The sequence below is a fragment of the Schistocerca serialis genome, chromosome 9, assembly GCF_023864345.2.
Source record: "Schistocerca serialis cubense isolate TAMUIC-IGC-003099 chromosome 9, iqSchSeri2.2, whole genome shotgun sequence".
In the NCBI taxonomy this organism is placed as follows: Eukaryota; Metazoa; Arthropoda; class Insecta; order Orthoptera; family Acrididae; genus Schistocerca; species Schistocerca serialis.
In genome coordinates, this window is record NC_064646.1 from 32,269,328 (window position 1) to 32,294,524 (window position 25,197).

Genomic DNA, 25,197 nt, shown 5'->3' on the forward strand with positions numbered 1-25,197 from the left:
TGGTGTTGCTCGGACAGGTCCATATGGGACAGGCTGTGAAGCAGTCATTGAAATGAAGGATATTATGTTTGGTAGTATGTTTAGCAACAGGGTGGTCCACTTGTTTCTTTGCCACAGTTTGTCAGTGGCCATTCATGCAGACAGACAGCTTGTTGGTTGTCATGCCTACATAGAATGCAGCACATTGGTTGCAGCCTAGCTTGTAGACCACATGACTGGTCTCACAGGTAGCCCTGCCTTTGATGGGACAGGTGATGTTAGTGACCAGTCTGGAGTACGTGGTAGTGGGAGGATGTATGGGAGAGATCTTGTATTTAGCTCTACTGCAGGGGTATGAACCATGAGGTAAGGGATTGGGAGCAGGGATTTTGTAAGGATGGATGAGTATATTGTGTAAGTTCAGTGGACGGCGGAATACCATTGTGGGAGGGGTGGGAAGACATTTCTCATTTCTAGGCACAATGAGAGGTAATCAAAACCCTGGCGGAGAATGTAATTCAGCTGCTCCAGTCCTGGGTGGTACTGAGTTATGGGGGGAATGTTCCTCTGTGGTCGGATGATAGGACTTTGGGAGGTGGTGGGAGACTGGAAAAATAAGGCACGGCAGATTTGTTTCTGTACAAGTTTGGGAGGATAATTACAGTCAGTGAAGGCTTCAGTGAGACCCTCAGTATATTTCGGGAGGGACTGCTCGTCACTGCTGATGCAACGACCACGGATGGCTTCTGCACAGAAGGGACTTCTTGGTATCCTTAACTTTCCAGTCTCCTACCACCTCTAAAATCCTACCGTCCAGCCACGGAGGAACATTCCCCTCGTAACTCAGTACCACCCAGGACTGGAGCAATTGGATTACTTTCCCAACCAGGGTTTCAATTACTTCTCATCATGCCCTGAAATGAGAAATGTCCAGCCCACTATCCTTTCCACCACTCCCACAGTGGTATTTTGCCGTCCACCGAACCTACACAATATACTCGTCCATCCTTACACAACCCCTGCTCCCAATCCCTTACCTCATGGCTCATACCCCTGTAATAGACCTACATACATGTCCCATACATCCTCCCACCACCATATACTCCAGACCGGTCACTAACATCACCTGTCCCATCAAAGGGAGGGCTACATGTGAAACCAGTCATGTGATTTACAAGCTAAACTGCAGCCACTGTGCTGCATTCTATGTAGACATGACAACCAACAAGCTGTCTGTCCACATGAATGGCCAGCGACGAACTGTGTCAGAGAAACAAGCGGACCACCCTGTTGCTGAACATGCTGCTAAACATAATATCCTTCATTTCAATGACTGCTTCACAACCTGTGCCGTATGGATCCTACCCATCAACACTAGCTTTTCTGAATAGCACAGGTGGGAACTCTCCCTGCAATACATCCTACGTTCCTGTAACCCTCCTGCCTCAACCTTTGTTAGTCACTGTCCTCACCCATCCAGCCCATTCCCTGTTCCCATTCCAGCACTACACAGCCGCCATTCCACCACCACACCCAGTCTCTTTATTTCTCTCCCTTTCTGCTACTTCCACCTCCCCCCGCCCTCCATCTAACCTGCAGCACTTCACTGTCTGGCACCCCCACCATACTATCCCTCCCCCTCGCCCTCCCAAACCAGTGCGCGCGTCAATTGTTGACAAAGGCCAATGGCCAAAAGCTGTATTTGTGAGAGTCTTTTTGTTGTGCCTATCTGCGACTCAGTATCTCTGCTATATGGTGAGTGACAGCTTCCCTTCTCATAATATTCTTACATTCCATTCTGAATTTTCCATTGTTTAATTGTTATGGTGATTTATTTGTAAATAAATTTTTTTAAGCTAAAGTGATAAATGGAGACACATCTATTATGATTATTTTTAATATTACTTTCATATGTTGTTTTTCTGTGCTCTGTAGTTCCTGTCTACATTTTGCTACACTATGCACTTCTCCAGTAATTAGTTGTACTTTATAAGATGACCTTCTGACACTACGGCACAGTTATTACTACTGAAATATAATTTTTTTTCGTATTTCATATATTATTGTGATTATTATTCGATCTCACTGACAATATCAAATGTTGTATAAATATTGTGAACTACATACAGGCTGGCAAAGGGAAACAAGAAACTTTCTATGTTAGTGTTTCAACACTGTATTGCCAGCAGTTGTTTGGAACCAATATTCAGCTGTTGTGAACACACTGCCACTTAGCAATCTTGCTGCACTTGTGTGGTACAGAACACGCTATCACCGTGAGTATGTTTTACAAGCAGGATGATAGTGTGATTTCTGCTTATAAGGTATTTCGACAGCACTACCAGCTAGGACATCACGGATATGTCTTATCTACTCGTGCAGTTACAACATGGGTGTGCAAGTTTGAAGAAACTGGTTCAGCAGTGAAAAAGAGGTCTCCAGGTGATGTTGCCTTGGTATGTATCCCAGAGAACATTGCAGGTATTCGAGTTTCCATCAAGAGGAGCCCCCCACTCCTCCATTCAACTACTCATCTGTGCTGGAGACTGGGCAATGAAGCATACAAACAATACTGCACGAATTTATGTTCCACCCCTGTAAGTTACAGACTGTGCAGCAGTTAAATCCACAAGACGCTGTGTCATGTAGGGAGTTTAGCAAATGGGTGTTGGCTAAAATAGACAATGATGCCAATTTCCTTAACAGCAAATGGATGTCAGACAAAGCCCACTTCCACCTTAATAGTTACGTTAAGTAACAGAATTTCCATTACTAGGCATGGGAAAATCCTTGAGAATTTCACAAGTGTCCATTACAAAGTGCCAAGCTTACAGCATGGTGAGCTGTATGATGTCATTATATCACTGGCCTTTACTTTTTTAATGCAATGATGGCATTGCAACAACAACAACATTTGCACGGTGTGTTGATATTCTTGAAACATTATTTACACTGAGAGTGTACGATCTTAACATCGAAAATGTATGGTTTCAGCAGGATGGAGCCATGTCACATACTGCTTGACAGTCACTGGAAGCCACTTGCTAACTGTTTGGAAAGTGTGTCATTTTACGTAATGGTGTCATTTCACGGCCTGCAAGTTCCCCTGATCGTAACGTATACGAGTTCTTCCTGTGGGGAACATCTTAAAAGTAATGTGTACAGCTTATGTCCATGAACTGAAACAGAAGATTTACAATGATATCACTGCCATTACCCAAGATATGCTACACCGAGCATTCCAGAGTTTCCATAATAGGCTATTAGAATGTGAACGCCAAAAGGGAGTACACCTTCTTGAAGCCATTTTGAAGAACTAAAGAGACAATTTGTGACACTTTGTAATGAAGACATAAATGGCACGCTGTTTACATGCACACTTGACAATAAAAAAAAAAATTCTGTGTTTATTTGTGCAAATTGCATTACTTCAAAATTTAGAATTCCCTCTGCCACCATGTATCAACTACATAAACATTTGCAAATACAATATTATGTGAAATGTTAGACACACACATGCAGCATCAGGGAGTCAGTATTGTGTTAACTCTGAAACTGTCAGAGTGATTGACCAAAACAGAATCTTTCATATTGTAATTATTCTTTTGATGAGTCGAATGGTAGCTGTCAAGAGCAATGGTGGTAGTGGAACATCAAGAGAGGGAGGATGCAAAAGATGGTGGCATTTGCGTGACAGAGAGGAGAATGAAAGGTATTTGTGATTGTGAGCTGCAACACAAAAACTGTATGATTAAATTGCTATTAGTCTTTATCTGTGTAAAAGGCTTGTTAGTGGTATATAGATGAACAACATAATTTTGCATGAAATGTGACTGCAAACTCTGGTGATCATTTACCTAATTCATTACATGGTACATGATTCTAATCCAGCTGTCATGTATTCTGAGTGCCATGCTACAATTGATGATTTAAATGATACATGACACTCAATTCTATTACCAGAAAGTAAATGTTAATAATTCTCAATATGAGATTTAGATTTTTTTGTAATAATTAACTCCCTGATCAAACTTGTTTAATAATAACAGAAGTTTTGGAATTAAAGTTTGTGAATACAGCTGAAAAGAATACGACTGAATAATTTCCTTTTATATTTGATCTTATTGATTAACTGAGTATTTATTGTAACAACATGTATTGATGTCTTGGCTGTCACATTCCAACAATGTCATTGCGTTGTGCTGTTTATCTGCTGAAAGTAGTAATACCTCTTTCACTATAGCTTTGATATGTTGGTGGCAGAAGCAGGTAAATTCTACAGCTCTGACGTCCCACATACCTACTGTCCCTACATGCAACAATATTTAAGTTCCCTAGTTTTCACCCGCTGTCTTGTTGAGTAAAGAGGTCTTCTAAGGCCCGGGTAAAAAATACTTTGTGCATGTGATAATGTAGCCACAAAACTTAGGGAATAGATTGCAGATTCTAACATGATATAGACACCGCATCCTATGTAGAACATTATGCAAATGAATATGAGATAAATAATGAGCCTGAGAGTGAAAATGACCACATTTTAAAGAGTGATAATAATACAGATACTGAGCAAGATGTAGAAGTGATGATTCAGAGGATGTGGCTGCAATATCTCAATCACGCTATAAAGGAAAAAATCTACGCCACCAAGAAGCACTTGCATATATCATACCTGCTGTGAGGTTCATCGTGCTCGAGTCGAAGAGCCAATGTGAGATTTATTTTTTGTCATTAGAAGAGAGTGTTTACATCTTAAAAATCTTTAAATATATGTTTAAAATATAGTGATATATAAAAACAAAGATGAGGTGACTTACCGAACGAAAGCGCTGGCAGGTCGATAGACACACAAACAAACACAAACATACACACAAAATTCAAACTTTCGCAACAAACTGTTGCCTCATCAGGAAAGAGGGAAGGAGAGGGGAAGACGAAAGGAAGTGGGTTTTAAGGGAGAGGGTAAGGAGTCATTCCAATCCCGGGAGCGGAAAGACTTACCTTAGGGGGAAAAAAGGACAGGTATACACTCGCACTCACGCACATATCCCAAGACGAAAGGAAGTGGGTTTTAAGGGAGAGGGTAAGGAGTCATTCCAATCCCGGGAGCGGAAAGACTTACCTTAGGGGGAAAAAAGGACAGGTATACACTCGCACTCACGCACATATCCATCCACACATTCAGACACAAGCAGACATATTTAAAAGACAAAGAGTTTGGGCAGAGATGTCAGTCGAGGCAGAAGTGTAGAGGCAAAGAAGTTGTTGAAAGACAGGTGAGGTATGAGTGGCGGCAACTTGAAATTAGCGGAGATTGAGGCCTGGCGGATGACGAGAAGAGAGGATATACTGAAGGGCAAGTTCCCATCTCCGGAGTTCGGATAGGTTGGTGTTGGTGGGAAGTATCCAGATAACCCGGACGGTGTAACACTGTGCCAAGATGTGCTGGCTGTGCACCAAGGCATGTTTAGCCACAGGGTGATCCTCATTACCAACAAACACTGTCTGCCTGTGTCCATTCATGCGAATGGACAGTTTGTTGCTGGTCATTCCCACATAGAATGCATCACAGTGTAGGCAGGTCAGTTGGTAAATCACGTGGGTGCTTTCACACGTGGCTCTGCCTTTGATCGTGTACACCTTCCGGGTTACAGGACTGGAGTAGGTGGTGGTGGGAGGGTGCATGGGACAGGTTTTGCATCGGGGGCGGTTACAAGGATAGGAGCCAGAGGGTAGGAAAGGTGGTTTGGGGATTTCATAGGGATGAACTAACAGGTTACGAAGGTTAGGTGGGCGGCGGAAAGACACTCTTGGCAGAGTGGGGAGGATTTCATGAAGGATGGATCTCATTTCAGGGCAGGATTTGAGGAAGTCGTATCCCTGCTGGAGAGCCACATTCAGAGTCTGGTCCAGTCCCGGAAAGTATCGTGTCACAAGTGGGGCACTTTTGTGGTTCTTCTGTGGGGGATTCTGGGTTTGAGGGGATGAGGAAATGGCTCTGGTTATTTGCTTCTGTACCAGGTCGGGAGGGTAGTTGCGGGATGCGAAAGCTGTTGTCAGGTTGTTGGTGTAATGATTCAGGGATTCCGGACTGGAGCAGATTCGTTTGCCACGAAGACCTAGGCTGTAGGGAAGGGACCGTTTGATGTGGAATGGGTGGCAGCTGTCATAATGGAGGTACTGTTGCTTGTTGGTGGGTTTGATGTGGACGGACGTGTGAAGTTGGCCATTGGACAGGTGGAGGTCAACGTCAAGGAAAGTGGCATGGGATTTGGATATGTGCGTGAGTGCGAGTGTATACCTGTCCTTTTTTCCCCCTAAGGTAAGTCTTTCCGCTCCCGGGATTGGAATGACTCCTTACCCTCTCCCTTAAAACCCACTTCCTTTCGTCTTCCCCTCTCCTTCCCTCTTTCCTGATGAGGCAACAGTTTGTTGCGAAAGTTTGAATTTTGTGTGTATGTTTGTGTTTGTTTGTGTGTCTATCGACCTGCCAGCGCTTTCGTTCGGTAAGTCACCTCATCTTTGTTTTTATATATAATTTTTCCCACGTGGAATGTTTCCCTCTACTATATTTAAAATATAGTGATGTATACATGTATATTCCAATTTTCTGAATAGTTTCATGATTATATATATTTTTCTAACTGGGGTAAAAAATACCCCAAATGTGTAGTAAAGTCACAAAAATACATGTGTATGATTACGAGTTAATGTGGCAATCCCTGCTCCCATCTCAATTGCACTGGCACCTTGCCATCCATCAAAGTTCAGCAGGACACAAGGTGCCAGCCCATCTCATGTTATTTAATAAGCTCATGCTCGCACACGGTATCTAAGCTCACTCACCAGGAGGCATCATTTTCCGAAAGCGATGACAGCTGAGTATCAAGAGCAGCTCACGCTTCCACCATCCAGTGCCACCACTTGGAAATATCTAATGCTTTTCTATTTAAGCTGAGAGCAGAGTGGCTTCTGGTCCATTTGTAATGTTACACGCAATATATAACTCCATTCCACTCACGGATCTGTTTGTTATCATGTACTAACCTGGCAATGTACAAGGACAATTTTCTGTTTTAAAGTGATTTATTGTTTCTGAGTTTTTCAGTTGTGTTCTTTACTTTACAAGTGGTGACAAGTAAGGTTCGTACTTCAATGTTTCATGCAAATTCATGATGTCAACAGGCACATCTTTGGAGGTCGTCCTATGAAGTTTATTACAGTAGCAAATCAAAAACCAGCATCGCTAACAAAAATGCAGCAACATGGCCGTGCTGGACAGTGTATTGATGGATCTGTTAATGAGTCCTCAAATTTTACCGACCTACCCACCTACGATGACGACACTGAAAACTAGTAATCGTATATAAAACACACATGGCAACACTCTGCAGCCTTTGAGATAGCAGACATTGACCCCATCAAAGCTCTTTTTCTGTCTTAGATTTTGCCACAAATTTATCAGTTGTTACGGAAGTTGGCCCCCTTCAGGATCTGAGATCTCTGTCAAAATGTGTCATTTGCTCGATTCTTATTACCACAAGCATATTCATGTCATTTCAGCAAGAGTGAACTTTTATCAATACAGAAAGCAACCCCATCAACCTTACCATACTTGGGCTGTAAAACTGCAGGGGTTAAGTCACAAATGCTGTTTCATTATTGGTACACCTCAGGAATCTTATTCAGATATTATGGTTGAGATGTTATCATATAGGCAGTTCCCAATAATGAAGTTTGAAAAAGGACATTGCAATTCTGAGGATCCCTCAACTCCAAGTTTAAACACAGCCAAAATCTCTCAGACAAACAGAAGCTAAACGATGTCAAAGTTAGCGTAAGGAGGGCTATGCGTGAAGCGTTCAGTGAATTCGAAAGTAAAATTCTATGTACCGACTTGACAGAAAATCCTAGTAAGTTCTGGTCTTACGTTAAATCAGTAAGTGGCTCGAAACAGCATATCCAGACACTCTGGGATGATGATGGCATTGAAACAGAGGATCACACGCGTAAACCTGAAATACTGAACACATTTTTTTTCCAAAGCTGTTTCACAGAGGAAGACCGCGCTGCAGTTCCTTCTCTAAATCCTTGCACGAACGAAAAAATGGCTGACATCGAAATAAGTGTCCAAGGAATAGAAAAGCAACTGGAATCACTCAACAGAGGAAAGTCCACTGGACCTGACGGGATACCAATTCGATTCTACACAGAGTACGCGAAAGAAGTTGCCTCCCTTATAACAGCCGTGTACCGCAAGTCTCTAGGGGAACGGAAGGTTCCAAATGATTGGAAAAGAACACAGGTAGTCCCAGTCTTCAAGAAGGGTCGTCGAGCAGATGCGCAAAACTATAGACTTATATCTCTGACGTCGATCTGTTGTACAATTTTAGAACATGTTTTTTGCTCGAGTATCATGTCATTTCTGGAAACCCAGAATCTACTCTGTAGGAATCAACATGGATTCCGGAAACAGCGATCGTGTGAGACCCAACTCGCTTTATTTGTTCATGAGACCCAGAAAATATTAGATACAGGCTCCCAGGTAGATGCTATTTTTCTTGACTTCCGGAAGGCGTTCGATACAGTTCCGCACTGTCACCTGATAAACAAAGTAAGAGCCTACGGAATATCAGACCAGCTGTGTGGCTGGATTGAAGAGTTTTTAGCAAACAGAACACAGCATGTTGTTATCAATGGGGAGACGTCTACAGACGTTAAAGTAACCTCTGGCGTGCCACAGGGGAGTGTTATGGAACCATTGCTTTTCACAATATATATAAATGACCTAGTAGATAGTGTCGGAAGCTCCATGCGGCTTTTCGCGGATGATGCTGTAGTATACAGAGAAGTTGCAGCATTAGAAAATTGTAGCAAAATGCAGGAAGATCTGCAGCGGATAGGCACTTGGTGCAGGGAGTGCCAACTGACCCTTAACATAGACAAATGTAATGTATTGCGAATACATAGAAAGAAGGATCCTTTATTGTATGATTATATGATAGCGGAAAAAACACTGGTAGCAGTTACTTCTGTAAAATATCTGGGAGTATGCGTCCGGAACGATTTGAAGTGGAATGATCATATAAAATTAATTGTTGGTAAGGCGGGTACCAGGTTGCGATTCATTGGGAGAGTCCTTAGAAAATGTAGTCCATCAACAAAGGAGGTGGCTTACAAAACACTCGTTCGACCTGTACTTGAGTATTGCTCATCAGTGTGGGATCCGTACCAGGTCGGGTTGACGGAGGAGATAGAGAAGATCCAAAGAAGAGCGGCGCATTTCGTCACAGGGTTATTTGGTAACCATGATAGCGTTACAGAGATGTTTAGCAAACTCAAGTGGCAGACTCTGCAAGAGAGGCACTCTGCATCGTGGTGTAGCTTGCTCGCCAGGTTTCGAGAGGTTGAGTTTCTGGATGAGGTATCGAATATATTGCTTCCCCCTACTTATACATCCCGAGGAGATCACGAATGTAAAATTAGAGAGATTCGAGCGCACACGGAGGCTTTCCGGCAGTCGTTCTTCCCGCAAACCATACGTGACTGGAACAGGAAAGGGAGGTAATGACAGTGGCACGTAAAGTGCCCTCCGCCACACACCGTTGGGTGGCTTGCGGAGTATAAATGTAGATGTAGATGTGGAAGTAATACTCTGGATACCACAATGAAGTTTCATGTGCCAATGGCTGCCAGTCACATCTTCGGGCTGACATAGACACAGCCAACTCCGACAGCAACAGGCAGATGCGTGTCGGCACGCCCTCAGAAGAGGAGGTCACTGCAGCGCAGTGTGCTTGGCCACCACGTTATACACAGACATGGCCACACCAGGAAACTTTCCCCAAGCTTTTGTCCTCAAGTCCAGCATGTTCTGTCCAACATGACCACCAGCTAGCTTCTCCAAAGTACTGGACATCGGGCCATATGTGTCATAAGAGAGACCACATTCTGACTGCCTCACCCGGTTTGCTCCCATTGTGCCTCTCACATTTCAACCTACAGATATTGTGTATTGATGGGACTTATTAAGCCTTCAGGTGGACAACAGTACAGCAACCTCGCTACTAAATTCTACTACTAATTTATGCCTCGGTTCCTCTCCACTGTTGGATACTTCGTACCATCTTGTCAGTTACAATAGACAGCAGCTTCCTCCTCTTGGCCAGTTTTTTGTGGAAACAACATACAAAGTGGTGGTTCAGCCAATAACATTTCTAGTAGTGGACCATGTTGTTGTTGTTGTGGTCTTCAGTCCTGAGACTGGTTTGATGCAGCTCTCCATGCTACTCTATCCTGTGCAAGCTTCTTCATCTCCCAGTACCTACTGCAGCCTACATCCTTCTGAATCTGCTTAGTGTATTCATCTCTTGGTCTCCCTCTACGATTTTTACCCTCCACGGTGCCCTCCAATGCTAAATTTGTGATCCCTCAATGCCTCAAAACATGTCCTACCAACCGATCCCTTCTTCTAGTCAAGTTGTGCCACAAACTCCTCTTCTCCCCAATCCTACTCAATACCTCCTCATTAGTTACGTGATCTACCCACCTCATCTTCAGCATTCTTCTCTAGCACCACATTTCGAAAGCTTCTATTCTCTTCTTGTCCAAACTGGTTATCGTCCATGTTTCACTTCCATACATGGCTACACTCCATACAAATACTTTCAGAAACGACTTCCTGACACTTAAATCTATACTCGATGTTAACAAATTTCTCTTCTTCAGAAACGATTTCCTTGCCATTGCCAGTCTACATTTTATATCCTCTCTACTTCGACCATCATCAGTTATTTTGCTGCCCAAATAGCAAAACTCCTTTACTACTTTAAGTGTCTCATTTCCTAATCTAATTCCCTCAGCATCACCCGATTTAATTTGACTACATTCCATTATCCTTGTTTTGCTTTTGTTGATGTTCATCTTATATCCTCCTTTCAAGACACTGTTCATTCCGTTCAACTGCTCTTCCAAGTCCTTTGCTGTCTCTGACAGAATTACAATGTCATCGGCGAACCTCAAAGTTTTTACTTCTTCTCCCTGAATTTTAATACCTACTCCGAATTTTTCTTTTGTTTCCTTTACTGCTTGCTCAATATACAGATTGAATAACATCGGGGAGAGGCTACAACCCTTTCTCACTCCTTTCCCAACCACTGCTTCCCTTTCATGCCCCTCGACTCTTATAACTGCCATCTGGTTTCTGTACAAATTGTAAATAGCCTTTCGCTCCCTGTATTTTACCCCTGCCACCTTCAGAATTTGAAAGAGAGTATTCCAGTCAGCTTCGTCAAAAGCTTTCTCTATGTCTACAAATGCTAGAAACGTAGGTTTGCCTTTCCTTAATCTTTCTTCTAAGATAAGTCGTAAGGTTAGTATTGCCTCACGTGTTCCAGTATTTCTACGGAATCCAAACTGATCTTCCCCGAGGTCCACCTCTACCAGTTTTTCCATTCGTCTGTAAAGAATTCGCGTTAGTATTTTGCAGCTGTGACTTATTAAACTGATAGTTCGGTAATTTTCACATCTGTCAACACCTGCTTTCTTTAGGATTGGAATTATTATATTCTTCTTGAAGTCTGAGGGTATTTCGCCTGTCTCATACATCTTACTCACCAGATGGTAGAGTTTTGTCATGACTGGCTCTCCCAAGGCCATCAGTAGTTCTAATGGAATGTTGTCTACTCCCGGGGTCTTGTTACGACTCAGGTCTTTCAGTGCTCTGTCAAACTCTTCACGCAGTATCTTATCTCCCATTTCGTCCTCATCTACATCCTCTTCCATTTCCATAATATTGTCCTCAAGTACATCGCCCTTGTATAAACCCTCTATATACTCCTTCCACATTTCTGCCTTCCCTTCTTTGCTTAGAACTGGGTTGCCATCTGAGCTCTTGATATTCATACAAGTGGTTCTCTTTTCTCCAAAGGTCTCTTTAATTTTCCTGTAGGCAGTATCTATCTTACCCCTAGTGAGACAAGCCTCTACATCCTTACATTTGTCCTCTAGCCATCCCTGCTTAGCCATTTTGCAGTTCCTGTTGATCTCATTTTTGAGATGTTTGTATTCCTTTTTGCCTGCTTCATTTACTGCATTTTTATATTTTCTCCTTTCATCAATTAAATTCAATATTTCTTCTGTTACCCAAGGATTTCTATTAGCCCTCATCTTTTTACCTACTTGATCCTCTGCTGCCTTCACTACTTCATCCCTCAGAGCTACCCATTCTTCTTCTACTGCATTTCTTTCCCCCATTCCTGTCAATTGTTCCCTTATGCTCTCCCTCAAACTCTCTACAACCTCTGGTTCTTTCGACAATGTATTTACAGATAATCTGTTTGGTTTTGATCCATTCTGGATATTTGGATTTACAATCTCAGATTCCATTCATTTAGTGTCAAATCTTGTACACTATCAAGAGTTGGATGATTTGTGCAAAGAATATTCAGTCCTTTTTTCACCTGGATATGATGCAACCCCATTTTTTCTGTGCCAGACCTGTACAGCTTGCATTGCGCTACTTCACAAGCATCGTACGGTCTGTGGTGGAGGATACCTCGCACCACTAGTAGTCATTTCCTTTCCTAAGTCCAGTCAGTGTGCTACCCCATTATCAAGAAGCTGATGAGCGAACTCAGTCTTTGTGGTGATTTTAAGGCGACAGTGAAATCATTGTCCATGATTGATATGTATCCCATTCCTCACTCAGATAAACTTATGATGAAGCTGCCATATGGACAATATTTTTCAGAACTTGATGTATTGGAAGCATATTTACAGCTGCTAGCTGATGAAGAATATTTGTTACAGAAAGCCAGTTGAAACCTGAAATTGATAGCAGTGAGATTTTTGGGGAAAATTGAAGTTTTTACCAAAAGGCTAGGCTAATGGGAAAGGAAGCTTGTGTATTTGTCACAACGGAAAAGAAACTCACACCCATCAATATAGAAATTGAAGCTGCAAGCGTGTCTGTTTGGGCAAGACTCAGTATCAGGGGTGCGCATAAAAATGGTAACAAGATCATTCTGTCGCCCACCAGACTCACTTCCTGATGTAGCAGAAAACTTTAGAGAAGACCTCAGTTCGTTTGTATTTAAGTTCCCCAATCCTAATGTAATCATCGATGGAGGCTTTAATCGTCCAACATTCAACATTGAAACAATTACAGTATTGTTAGTGATGAGTGTGACAAGAAATCCTGGGATACATTACTAAATGCTTTCTCTGAAAACTACCTAGAAAAGATAGTTCAGAATCACACCCAGGATGGAAATTTACTCCATCTAATGGCAACAAATAGACCTGAGCTCTTTGAGTATGTCCACATCAAAACTGGTATCACCGATCATGATGCAGTTGTGCCAACAATGATTACATAAGGACAACTAAAACAAATAGAAAGGTATATATGTTCAGTAAAGTAGATAAAAAAGTGGTAGTGTCACATCTCAATCAGGAACTTGAAGCTTTCAGCACAGGGCAGGAGTGCGCACAGGAACTATGGCTCAAGTTTAAAAAAACAGTTGACCATGCACTGGACCGATATGTACCCTGCAGAATAAGGTATACAGTCACTATAAGAAAACTTCTAAAGAAACAGAGACTACAACACAGAAGGTGTAAAACAAAGCATAGGATTACAGATTGAGAGATGCTGAATGAAACTCATTTGGGTGACAAGAGAGTAATGTGTAAAGCCTTCAGTGTCTACCGTAGCTGAGTATGGTCAAATCACCTTTTACTGAAGTTAGTGTCCGGTCACTCATGAATGAGACAGGAACTGAAATTGAGCACAGCAGAGTAAAAGCTGAAACGCTTAATTCTATTCTCAAATTTTCATTTACAAAGGAAAACCCATGAGAATTGTCCCTATTTAATCCATGTACCACTGAAAACATGAGTGGAATAACTGTTAGTATCAGTGGTGTTGAGAAACAAATGAAATCGTTGAAACTGAACAAAGCTCCAGGACCCGATGGAATCCCTATCTCATTCTATACTGAATTTCCAGCTGAGTTAGCCCCTCTTCCTAGTGTAATCTCTTTTACATCACCCAAACAAAAAACTGTGCTCAGCCGTTGGAAGAAAGCACAGGTCACACCTGTTTGCAATGACGTAAGGAAAGCTATGGATCAAGATCATAAGGTAGACACACTATTTCTTGATTTCCAAAAAGCATTTGACCCTGCAGAAAATCTATGCCTACTGTCAAAAGTATAATAATATTGTGTTTCAAACAAAATTTGTGACTGGATTAAGGATTTTCCGGTTGGCAGGATGCAGCAGGTTATCTTGGATGCAGAGTCATAGTCAGTTATAGAAGTAACTTGGCATGTGTCCCAGGAAAGTGTATTGGGACCCTTGCTGTTCATGTTGTATATTAATGACCTTGCAGATACTATTAACAGTAACCTCAGACTTTTTGCGAATGATGCAGTTATCTATAATGAAGCACTCTCCAAAAGAAGCTGTGTAAATATTCAGTCAGATACTGGCAACTTGTTTTAAATGTTCAAAAATGTGAAATTGTGCTCTTCACAAAATGAAAGAACATAGAATCCTATGACTATAAATAATATCAATGAGTCACAGTTGGAATCGCTCAGTTTCTACAAATACCTGGGTTTAACATTTGGTAGGGATATTAAATGGAATGATAACATATGCTCAGCAGTGGGTAAGGCAGGTGGTACTCTTTGTTTTATCAATAGAATACTGGAAAAATGCAATCAGACTACAAAGGAGATTGCTTACAAATCACTTGTGCGACCCATTCTGGAATACTGCTCAAGTGTGTGGAACCAGTACCAGATAGGACCAACAGGGGGGTATTGACTATATACAGATGGTCAGTTTTGTGTGACCTATGGGAGAGTGTCACAGGGATGCTGAAGAAACTAAACTGACAGACCCTTGAAGATAGACATAAACTATCCCGAGAAAACACATTTACAGAGTTTCAAGAACCAGCTTTAAAGGATGACTCTAGGAATGTACTACAACCCCCTATGTATTGGTCACATAGGGATCTTGCAGACAAGATTAGATTAATTACATGACACAAAGAGGTATTCAAACAATTGTTCTTACTGCACTGCATACATAAATGGAACAGGAAGAAATTCTAGTAACTGGTGCAATGGGACGTATCCTCTGTCATGCACTTCACAGTGGTCTGCAGAGAACAGATATGGACGTAGCTGCAGAAATCAAGTCAGCTTCTCGTTGTGAATAAGCCATACAACCCATACCATTTTAAGTATTTGGTTTTAGGTGTTGCAAGTGCACCTGCTAGTTTTCAGCATTACTTGGAACAGTTTACTCAATGCATTCCTTGTCCGCCACCACAGCTTGTCATGCCAGCGCCTGGGTTCGATTCCCGGCTGGGATGGAGATTTTCTCCACTCAGGGAGGGACTGGATGTTTGTGTCATCTTCATCATCCTCACTTCATCCTCATCGACGCGCAAGTCACAGAAGTGTCATCACCTCAAAAGACTTGCACCAGGCGATCAGGTCTACCCGCCGGGAGGGCCTCGCCACAAGACATTTCAATACATTCCTTGTTGTAACAATTACTTCGACATTTGGGTTACCCGAGGACCACCTTTGCAAGCTTGGTCTTTCGTTTCAGACCTTGCATGACACGAGGCTTAGGTGCAATTTGGAAACCCTCTATAGAACAGTTGAGGCACATTGCCTCTTATCAGGAGATTCAGCTGCCTGACAGGCACATAGACACTATATTGGCCCTTCTGTGTCCTCCGAATGTGAAGGAGCTTCAAGCATTCTTACACAAAGTTGCGTAATAGCATGAGTTACTTCTGCAGGGATCCTTGGTTTCCTATCCTCTAAATCAGTTGCTTAAGAAGGGTGCCACCTCTGAGTGGATCCTATCTGCTATCATAGATTCAAGACATTGAAAGGTGGTTTGCATTCCATTCCGTACTTGGCCACCTATCAGCCAGGGCTCCAGTTTGTGGTTGCAACAGACACATCACAATATGGCATTGGGGTGTTATCTCAGCATTGTGAAGATGGCTCAGCCCATCGCTTTTGTGTCGAAAATACTTAATGATGCACAGAAGACATATTCTCAAGCAGAGAAAGAGGCTCTTACAATAAGTTTCATGTGTTTATCTACTGTATTAAGTTTCATTTGGTGACTGATCACAAGCCATTAGTGCTCCTTTTTAGTCCCATGGCACACTTGCTGGTGTGCTTACACAAGCAGTGCCACAGATGGTATGGACATCACCTTCCTGAGCACTGAATACCATCCTATGCAATGGAGGAGGGATGCTCGGATGGCACCAGCTAAAAGGTGCTCCGACAAGAGGTGAGGGGGCTGCAGTAGCCCCAACCCACTGACGTTCAGCAGGACATGTGGCGCTGACCCATTACATGTTATTTAATAAGCCCACATTGGTGTACAATGTCTAAGCTCACTCGCTAGGAGTGGGCACTTTCAGACAATGCCAACCGCCAAGTATCAAGAGCAATGTGTGCATCCACCATCCAGCACCACAACATGGAAACATCTAATGCTTTTCTAGTTAACCCCAGAGTAGAATGTTTCTGGCTCATCCTGTAATGTTCCATGCAATATCTAACTTCACTCTGCTTGTTACACTGGTACCAACTGGCAGTGTACAAGGACACTGTATCGAATTTGTTTTTGGTTTCTGTTTTAAAATGATTTATTTTTTAACGAGTTTCTCAATTGTGTGTGTGAGTGTAAGGGTTACATATATGTCATGCAGCATCATTACTGTGTTGTATTCAGTAGTTACCCATTTATTTAATATTCTGTTCATCATCATTCTATGATTATGAAGGCCATCTTAACAAAATTACTCTAATTGCACTATACGTATAATATAGTGTTTGCAGCGCTAGAGGAATAAATTACAATCTTCATTATTAGCTGTATAATTTCTCATATCATTTCAGTTGAAATACCTCAGAATTGATAGCTTATTCCAATTTATTAGATACCCCATCCCCAATAATGACAGTCTAACTAAATTGAGCTGGACAGTATTAAAACTTGTTTCAAAAATAGGTATAAGATATTGCATAAAAAGCACTGAAATCTATGCACCAATCATGAAGAAGAAGAGGAGAAGAAGACCAAGAGTTACAAAGTTGATTAGTGACAGCAAATTCCACTACAAGATGTTAATGGACAATTTTAATACAAAAGTAGGAGAAAACTTATAGAATAATTCTATAGTGGGAAAATTCTCGTATGATACTAGAAATGACAAACTTCAAATGTCACCAGAATTTGTTGGCAAAATAATATTTGCCCTTAATGTACTCTTCCAGAATATATGGGAAACAAATAGAAAAACAACATGGCAAGGACCATATACAACTAAAAATAAAACTGACTGAATTATGTCAAATAATAAATAAATTGTATAGAGAATGATGCAGCATTAAACCACTTGCAAGCTGCAAGTATTCATAACATTTTAAGATGAAATGTACAGTCTAGAGGACTCCTCAAAAAGGAATCAGAGAACAGGGAGGTGTACCACATTAAAACACCAATCAAGAATTTCAGTGTCTTAGAAACTAAATATTATAAAAACTTAAACAAAAGCAGCAGTTATTTATCCAAGGTAATTATGCAAACTACAGTTTGCTAGTACAAAGAAATCAAATGGAAATAACATCTCAAGTGGTATTATCCAGCTGTTAAAGACAAGGCAAGGGATTCAAACGGTAAAAGGACATGATAGAATAAGCTAAATTAAACAAAGCTGTCCAGAAATATGTCGACAGAGATCTGCATTCTACATCCATTCTCTGCAAACCATTGTGAAGTTCCTGGCAGAGGGACTTGTAAATATTTTTATCTTTACTACACAGTACCTACAGGAGTGATACGAAGGGACTATAGTATATTCCCAGATTCTTTACTTAACACAGGTTCTCGAAAATTTATAAGTACACTATTGCCTTATAGTTAATGTCTATCTTCAAGTGTCTGCCTGTTAGGGTTTTTCAGCATTTCTGTGATGCCTCCTCACAAGTCAAACAACCCTGGTACCATTAATTCGCGCTGCCCTTCTCTGCATACATTCCGTATTTGTGTTAGTCCTACAACTGCAAGTGCCACACACATGAGTGATATTCTAGGATGGTCCTCACAAATTGTTACATCTACACATATTTGTGTGATTCGGCTAATTCCAGTCATGACTCACTGATATTGTAATTGCAGGATATTAGGTATTTGAAGTACAGAATTTTACCTTCTGAAAATTTAAAGCAAGTTACCAATCTTTTGACCACTTTGAAATCTTACCAGGATCGGGCTGAATGTACATGCAGTATTTTTCAGACAGTATTTCGTTATAGGCAAATACACCATCTACAAAAAGCCAGAGGTTCTTATTAGTATTGTCTGCCAGGTCATTAATATACAGCAACAACAACAAAGGTTCAAATACACTTCCCTGGCACATGACTATAGTTACTTCACCATCTGTTGATGACTCAACATCCAAGATAATATGCTGATCCTCCCTACCAATAAATCCTCAATCCAGTTGTAAATTTTATTTGATGCCACATATGATCATAGTTTCATTAAGAAGCTTTGGTGTGGTACGGAGTCAAATGTTTTTTCAGAATTCAAGAAATACTGTAACCACCTGATTGGCTTTACCCATAGATCTCAGAAAGTCATACGAGAGAGATTTGTGTGAAGTTTAGCATGACTGGTATTTTTAAAATCCACATTTGTTGACATGCAGGTGGTCATTCTGTTAGAGAGCTCAGGATATGAGAATATACAACGAGAACTTTTTGAGAGAGAAAGAGAAAATTGCATACGGTAACCAAAACGCATAAGCATCTGAACGGGGGGGTGAGGTGGACAAGTAGGGTACACTTGCCCCTCCTGGCCTCTGGAACATGTAGCTTTTATTGCTGCACGAGTCTCATGCTTTTCTAGAGATTCTACTAAAACTCAAGTTCAGTCTAATCCATCATTGCATTGCTGAGCACGGTTGGAAATGTTGTGGTCTTGACAATTACTACACAAGTTAGATTTGGTTGTTTGTTTTACTGTTCATGATAAATTGTGGAGTCACTGTGGTTTGACAGTGGTGTTGGCACCATTTTACAATGAAGACAGATGTGAACATTTGCGCAATAGTGCCAAAATAGCATCCCTTAACTTTTTGCTGTCACTTTCTCACACATGCCCTTACTGCACACCAGCAAGACCAAAATACCTTTGGATCAGATTGGTAGAAATAAGTTAGGCCAAGAGAATGCACAGTAGCTACATCAATAAAGCTTTTAAGTGGATTCCAAAAAGTTGTGAAAAAGACTGAGATAAAGACATAATGGAAGGTGGATAGATAACACCAAAAATATGCAGGACTGTTATGGATGCATACAACTGAACAACAAAAAAGAATGGAAGCATCTAGAGGTGGCTTGTATTCAGTAGTAGATGTCAAATGGATGATGTTAATACTTTACCTGCAGTGTAAGAGATGAAAACTCTAAACAAAAAATAAGCAATCTGATGGACTTATCAAAATATCAGAATAATCATCAATATCTGCCAGATACCTGTTGCAAACATTCCACATCACCAAAATCAATTTAACACATTTTATTTTAAAAAATGCCACCTAGACTTATTTTCAAGTGTCATATCACTAACCTGTTGTTTCCCCAAGTAACTGATTTACTTCATGAACTGATCTTCTTAATGTTTTTACTTGCTGGTACAAATCAATACCATCTGTGACCAAAGGACGTACATCTTCATAAACATGTTCTTCTGGGGCATCTTCATAGAGATCTGTGGGTTTTAGATTTTGCACTTCTTTTACTGGAAGAACGGGTTCATAGTTGTGGATAACGTTCTGGTAGACATTTTCCGATGTCCTGCTTGGTAAGTTCTGATAAACATTGGAAAATGCAGAATGTAATGGTGAGCCACTTGGGGACACATTTTGATAGACAGCTGTTACTGAAGGCGTCTTTGCCTGTAGGTGATCATTTTCTGCTAAACTACTGCTGCACGATTTTGTTGAACTACTATCACTTCCACACTTATGATTCACACACTGAGGAATATTTTCATATAACCTATCATCTTTGTCACTACTGCAGCTTTCTGAAACTGGGAAAGCCCCAGAACACACTTCACTATTCATATTCCAGTTTGCATCTTTAACTCCTTCTTCACTAGTGATACTGTGTTGTAAAGTAGAAGATTTCTCACTCACATCATCGTAACACGCACTGTTCAACACATTATTTGGCACATCACAAGACAAAGATTTTGCTCTCGATACTTCCTGGTAAATGGTATCACTGTCACTTGCAGCACTGCTGTGCCTATGGGGTGATGCTGTGCTACTAACATTTTCGTATGCATGCTGAGATTTTTCACTTTCAGATTCTTCACAATAGGCACTAAGTGACACATTCTGATAGACGCCAACATCTGCATCGCTTTGCGTACTACAGTAGGATTCCGTTAGCCTCCTCCCTGCCAAGTCATCAAAAGTGGTCCCAGGAGATCTCTCGTCACAAGAGCCTTCCTGATGAGTACTACTTGACTTTGTATCAGACATCTCATGATACGTTGGAGATCTTTCGTCGCCTGAAGCGTCCCTATATGTGCTGCTAGACCTGGCACTCGACATATCCTGGTACATGCTGGTGTGTGGCCTGTCTGGATCAGGTGTCTCAGGACTACTGTCCAGCAGAGGACGGTAACCAGGTGTTGATGGAGGTGAACTGAGAGGGTGCACCTGCAACAATGTGAACATTCTTTCAGTATAAAAACTGAAAAAAATACATTGAGGGAAGCAAAAAAACAAATATTTTGTTCCACATGAGCAAATGACACCCTAGCCTTTGAACTTACCTCAGCATGCACTGTTACTTGCAAACCACTATTAATACCAACTGCCGAAACGGATTCAGGACTCTGACTGTCAATGTAACGCAGCTCATCGTGTGGAGAACACCCGAGTCGCTGCTCTAAACGAGAGCGCTTCGAACGTGGGGATGGTGGACCTGCTGGTCGCTGCTGTCGCTTTGGGGATGCTTCACCTGCAGCACTCTGCTGTGCAAGAGAAAGTTTTTACATGGTAATTTCATGTACAAATGAACACCAAAATTTAAAAAAAATATAGAGAATATAAATTTTATCTTTAAGCTGCCTACCTATTACCCAGACTGTAGCCAATATGCTATAGCCTCCAACGTGGTACTTCTCAATGTACGACAAATATGAAGAGTCAGGAACTTTAGTTAACTTGTCCTTATTATTGTATACTATATATTAATAATTCATTTTCATAGACTGTTACATTGCTACATTTTATTTCTCTGTTATGAGTGTGGATGCTGCTATAGTTACAACAAAACATGCAATTTACAAAAATTATCTGTTACATAGAGGATCATTCAGAAAGCAAAGAATGTTTGTCTCCCAGATATTTTCAACTATTCTTCATATAATCACTCAAAAACTAAGGCAGTTGTCACAGTTTGACATTGGTCTATATGATCAGCATACTATATGAGAACTGTTAAAAATTATCCAACTTCTATCTATACAAGCAATCTTTACTCAGATACAATTGTTTGACACTAGTCACCTTCAAAAAAGTAATCCCTCCAGTTCTACTGAGTTAGGTGGTGTAATGGTTAGCACACTGGACTCGCATTCAGGACGATTTATCTAAATCGCTTCAGGCAAATGTCGGGATGGTTCCTAGGCCATGGCTGATTTCCTTCCCCATCCTTCCTTAATCTGAGCTGGTGCTCCGTCTCTAATGACCTTGTGGTCGACAAGACATTAAACACTAATCTCCTCCTCCTCAGCTTTTCCACACCTCTCCAAACACTGCTGCCACTGTTGGAAGCACCACTGGAAAGCCTCTTTTGGTATGGTGTGCAGTTACTCCATTGAATTATGCATAATATCTTCCTTGTTCTGAAACCTGGTCCTTTTCTGAGTCTTTTTCAGTATACAGAAAATGCAGAAGTCACTTGGTGCTAAGTCAGGGAAATAGGGAGGCTGCAGTCACGTGTGTGTGAGTTGCATTTGTGCGAGTGTGTATGTGTGTGTTTGCCATCTAATTCTGACGAAGGCCTTACTGGCCGAAAGCTACATTTGTGACGGTCTCCTTGTTGTGTGTATCTGCGACTCGGCATCTCCATTATATGGTGAGTGACAACTTTCTTTTCACAATATTGTTACATTCCATCCTGGATTTTCCATATTTTGAAAATCTTGTTTACTTTAGATTCGATGTAAAATCTAATATTTATTCAAAAATTCTGTAATTTGCCTGAAGACTTGGATACTTGCACTGCATCTCTTAATTATCTCAAAATAATGGAAAATTTCAAAAGCTTGAGGTTCACTTTATTCATCATTGCCTTCTGCACTCCATGCCTTTCTGATAACTATTGTTTTTGCAGCTCTACTTCCTCATATGGAACACTCTCCAGCCTCATAACTGCAATTACAAAGTGCGAAGTCAGATCATCCTTGGGTTGAGAGAACATTATGCAACAGCTAGAATACGGATCTTGCTCTTCCATATGTCCCCTTACATATCCGTAATTACATCAAATCTTTATTGAAAGCTCATTATCTATTACAAACAATTTAACTTACTTCTGTGGTTCAAATCAAATGTTTTGTATATTGCAACTTGTTACAGTGGAAATAGGTCTCTGCATTTCTACATCCCTGTTTTGATCAATAAACCTCTGTGCACATTTAATTTTGCTTTTCAAACACAGGGTGGTGTGCAAAATGTCATACATGGAAAATTGTTTATGAAAGTTTTAATGAACAAAATGTCAATTTTTTCTTTTTTACTTTGATTATCAGAACGTGTATGCTCAGCGAGTATGCAGTACATATTCAATATGTCCACCTTGTTGACATGTCACCTCTCTGAGACAAACTTATGTTTCCAACAACCCTACAACACAAGCCTTCTGTGATTCCCTGGAAAACTGTTGTGATAGCTGCTCACAGGTGCATTAGATTATGTGGTTTGTTGCAGTAGATTGTCTTATGCCACCATAAGAATTAATTACAAGGATTAATATCTGGACTTTGTGGTGGCCATATTGAACCATCCTTAAAATGTTCTGCATATCAATGGGACATCACATGGTGCCTGAAAGTTTGAGCAGGAAATCTAGAATAATGTTGCTGTATGAGGACAAGCTCCATCTTGCATGAGCTACTGTGTTTCAATTGGTAATCATGTTGCATAAGTTGCAGAAGGAAATTGTTCAGAAACATCTCCACGTATTCGACACTGTTAACAGTGTCACTGAAGAATATTGGCCCAGTGATTCTACGGCTGGAAATGGCAGCCCACAAATTCACTTTTTCGCCATAATTTTCAGTCTCATGTACAACAACAGAAGTTTCTCATGCCCAAAATCTGATGTTCTGCCTATTGATACTACTGTTCAGATGAATCATCATCAGAGAACCACGAGCCACGAATCACGGCATCATCATTTGTAACAGCCAAAGTTTGTGCAACACAGTCATTTTGTATGGAAATAACTTCATGGCAGCATGAAGTACTCTCTGAAGAAAACAGTGTGAGATGCCTAACTCAGCTGAAGCTCGCCTTGTGGATTTCCTAGGACTTCACGTCAAAGCCACTCTTACACTGTACACAGTTCACTTGCAGGCCTCTGGTCCTGTATTGGTACATTTAAGTTTTGAGATTATAGCGTGAGTGAACTCACTGCTCTCACCTTATTTCCATCCCGCAATGATTACACAGAACATGACTTGTTATATAAAAATACTTTATTCCATAAAAATTTTACAAGGTGCCCACAAGCTGCAGCCCTACGCTGGTCACTACAGAGTCCCCACGCTACCTGTTAATCCAACACATGCACATGGTGAGATATAACGCACTCTGCTCACTGCAGCACTTGCCAGGCTGCAGGCTGCGACATACAACTGCGCCCACTGCAGGGTCTTCATGCACTTATTCTAACACATTAGACAACACAATCTACTCAAGTGCTTACCTAGTTCAGACTCATCTGCTCACTGCAGATTCTCCCAGGTAACTGTCACATCTGCTCACTGTGAGCCCTCAGCAATGCCTGCCTGCCCTGAACAAAGGGACAGGTAGGTGCTCAGAAGTGCAGTTGTGAAGTTCCTAATAGGGAGCAGCTTACACGGGGTAAGCTGACCACTCCAGTTTGCTAGATTCGGCACTAGATGCCACTAGGAGCGGCAAAAGTGAGGGACAAACCACAACACGCGGCTTCAGTACTCCCTGAAGTACAGACTGTGTTGTCACAAGATCACGTTTGCTCTAAAATACTGCTGTCAGATTCAAATTTTGTGGTTAGTCTATACATTGGCTGTCTGCAAGTAGCCACCTTGTATGAAAATGAACATGAAAATGTTGCTGAATCTCTACTACACTCTTTGATTACATGTAAAATAATACAGCCTCCACTTTCTGTTCTAGAGTCAATTGGTCTTTGTCTGCCATTTTACTAAACTGAAATGGTGGCGACACGCATGCAGCATACTGACCAGTACTGTCTTCTTGTCAACCATGCACAAACTATCGTCAAAATATTACAAGGTTGACAACCGGCAAATAAAATATTTATTCAACAGTATCAATGTACGACATTTTGTGCATGCTTTTGTACGAACAACTGGCTGTGCATACTAATGTCCGATTTTTATAGGCATTTTGATAGCTTTGTGAAACTTTTGCAATCAATAGAGTCATTCAGCTGCAGAATCTTTCCATTTTGAATTTTTTAAAAACTCTTAATGATTAATAAAAACAGTTGTGACTGGCAGTGGGTGAAGAGTAACAACTGTGGAAAAAAAGTTGCAGTGTTCAAAAATATGTGCACCACTCTGTGGTTTAGGTTGTTTTACTCTCTGCCACTTAATCTACCATCATAATCCACACAATTCTCTCTCCCTTCTGACCCAGTCTTCTCCTCCCTTCCTCACAAATTCCAACACTCCCTCAATCCATATGTCTCTCAGTCTTTCTGTAGATCTCTCGCCTCCAAATTTCATTTAATGGAACCGTCTTGGTACCCTGCAAATTCCCATTCTTTTAACATGTCCATACCACCTAAATCTTGTCTGTATCTATAATGCATTTTATTGGGGGTTACTCTTGACATATGGACTAGC

At 41.1% G+C, this 25,197-nt stretch overlaps 1 protein-coding gene across 1 annotated transcript in view; it reads right to left on the reverse strand.

Moving 5' to 3' along the window:
* Positions 1-25,197, reverse strand: part of LOC126419299 (GTPase-activating protein CdGAPr) — a 478,818-nt gene that overhangs the window by 29,935 nt on the left and 423,686 nt on the right. The window contains exons 13-14 of the mRNA XM_050086473.1: positions 20,887-21,087; positions 19,669-20,770 (exon numbers count right to left, since the gene is read on the reverse strand). Coding sequence (XP_049942430.1) covers positions 19,669-20,770; positions 20,887-21,087 — 1,303 coding nt within the window. The remainder of the gene's footprint in view (positions 1-19,668; positions 20,771-20,886; positions 21,088-25,197) is intronic.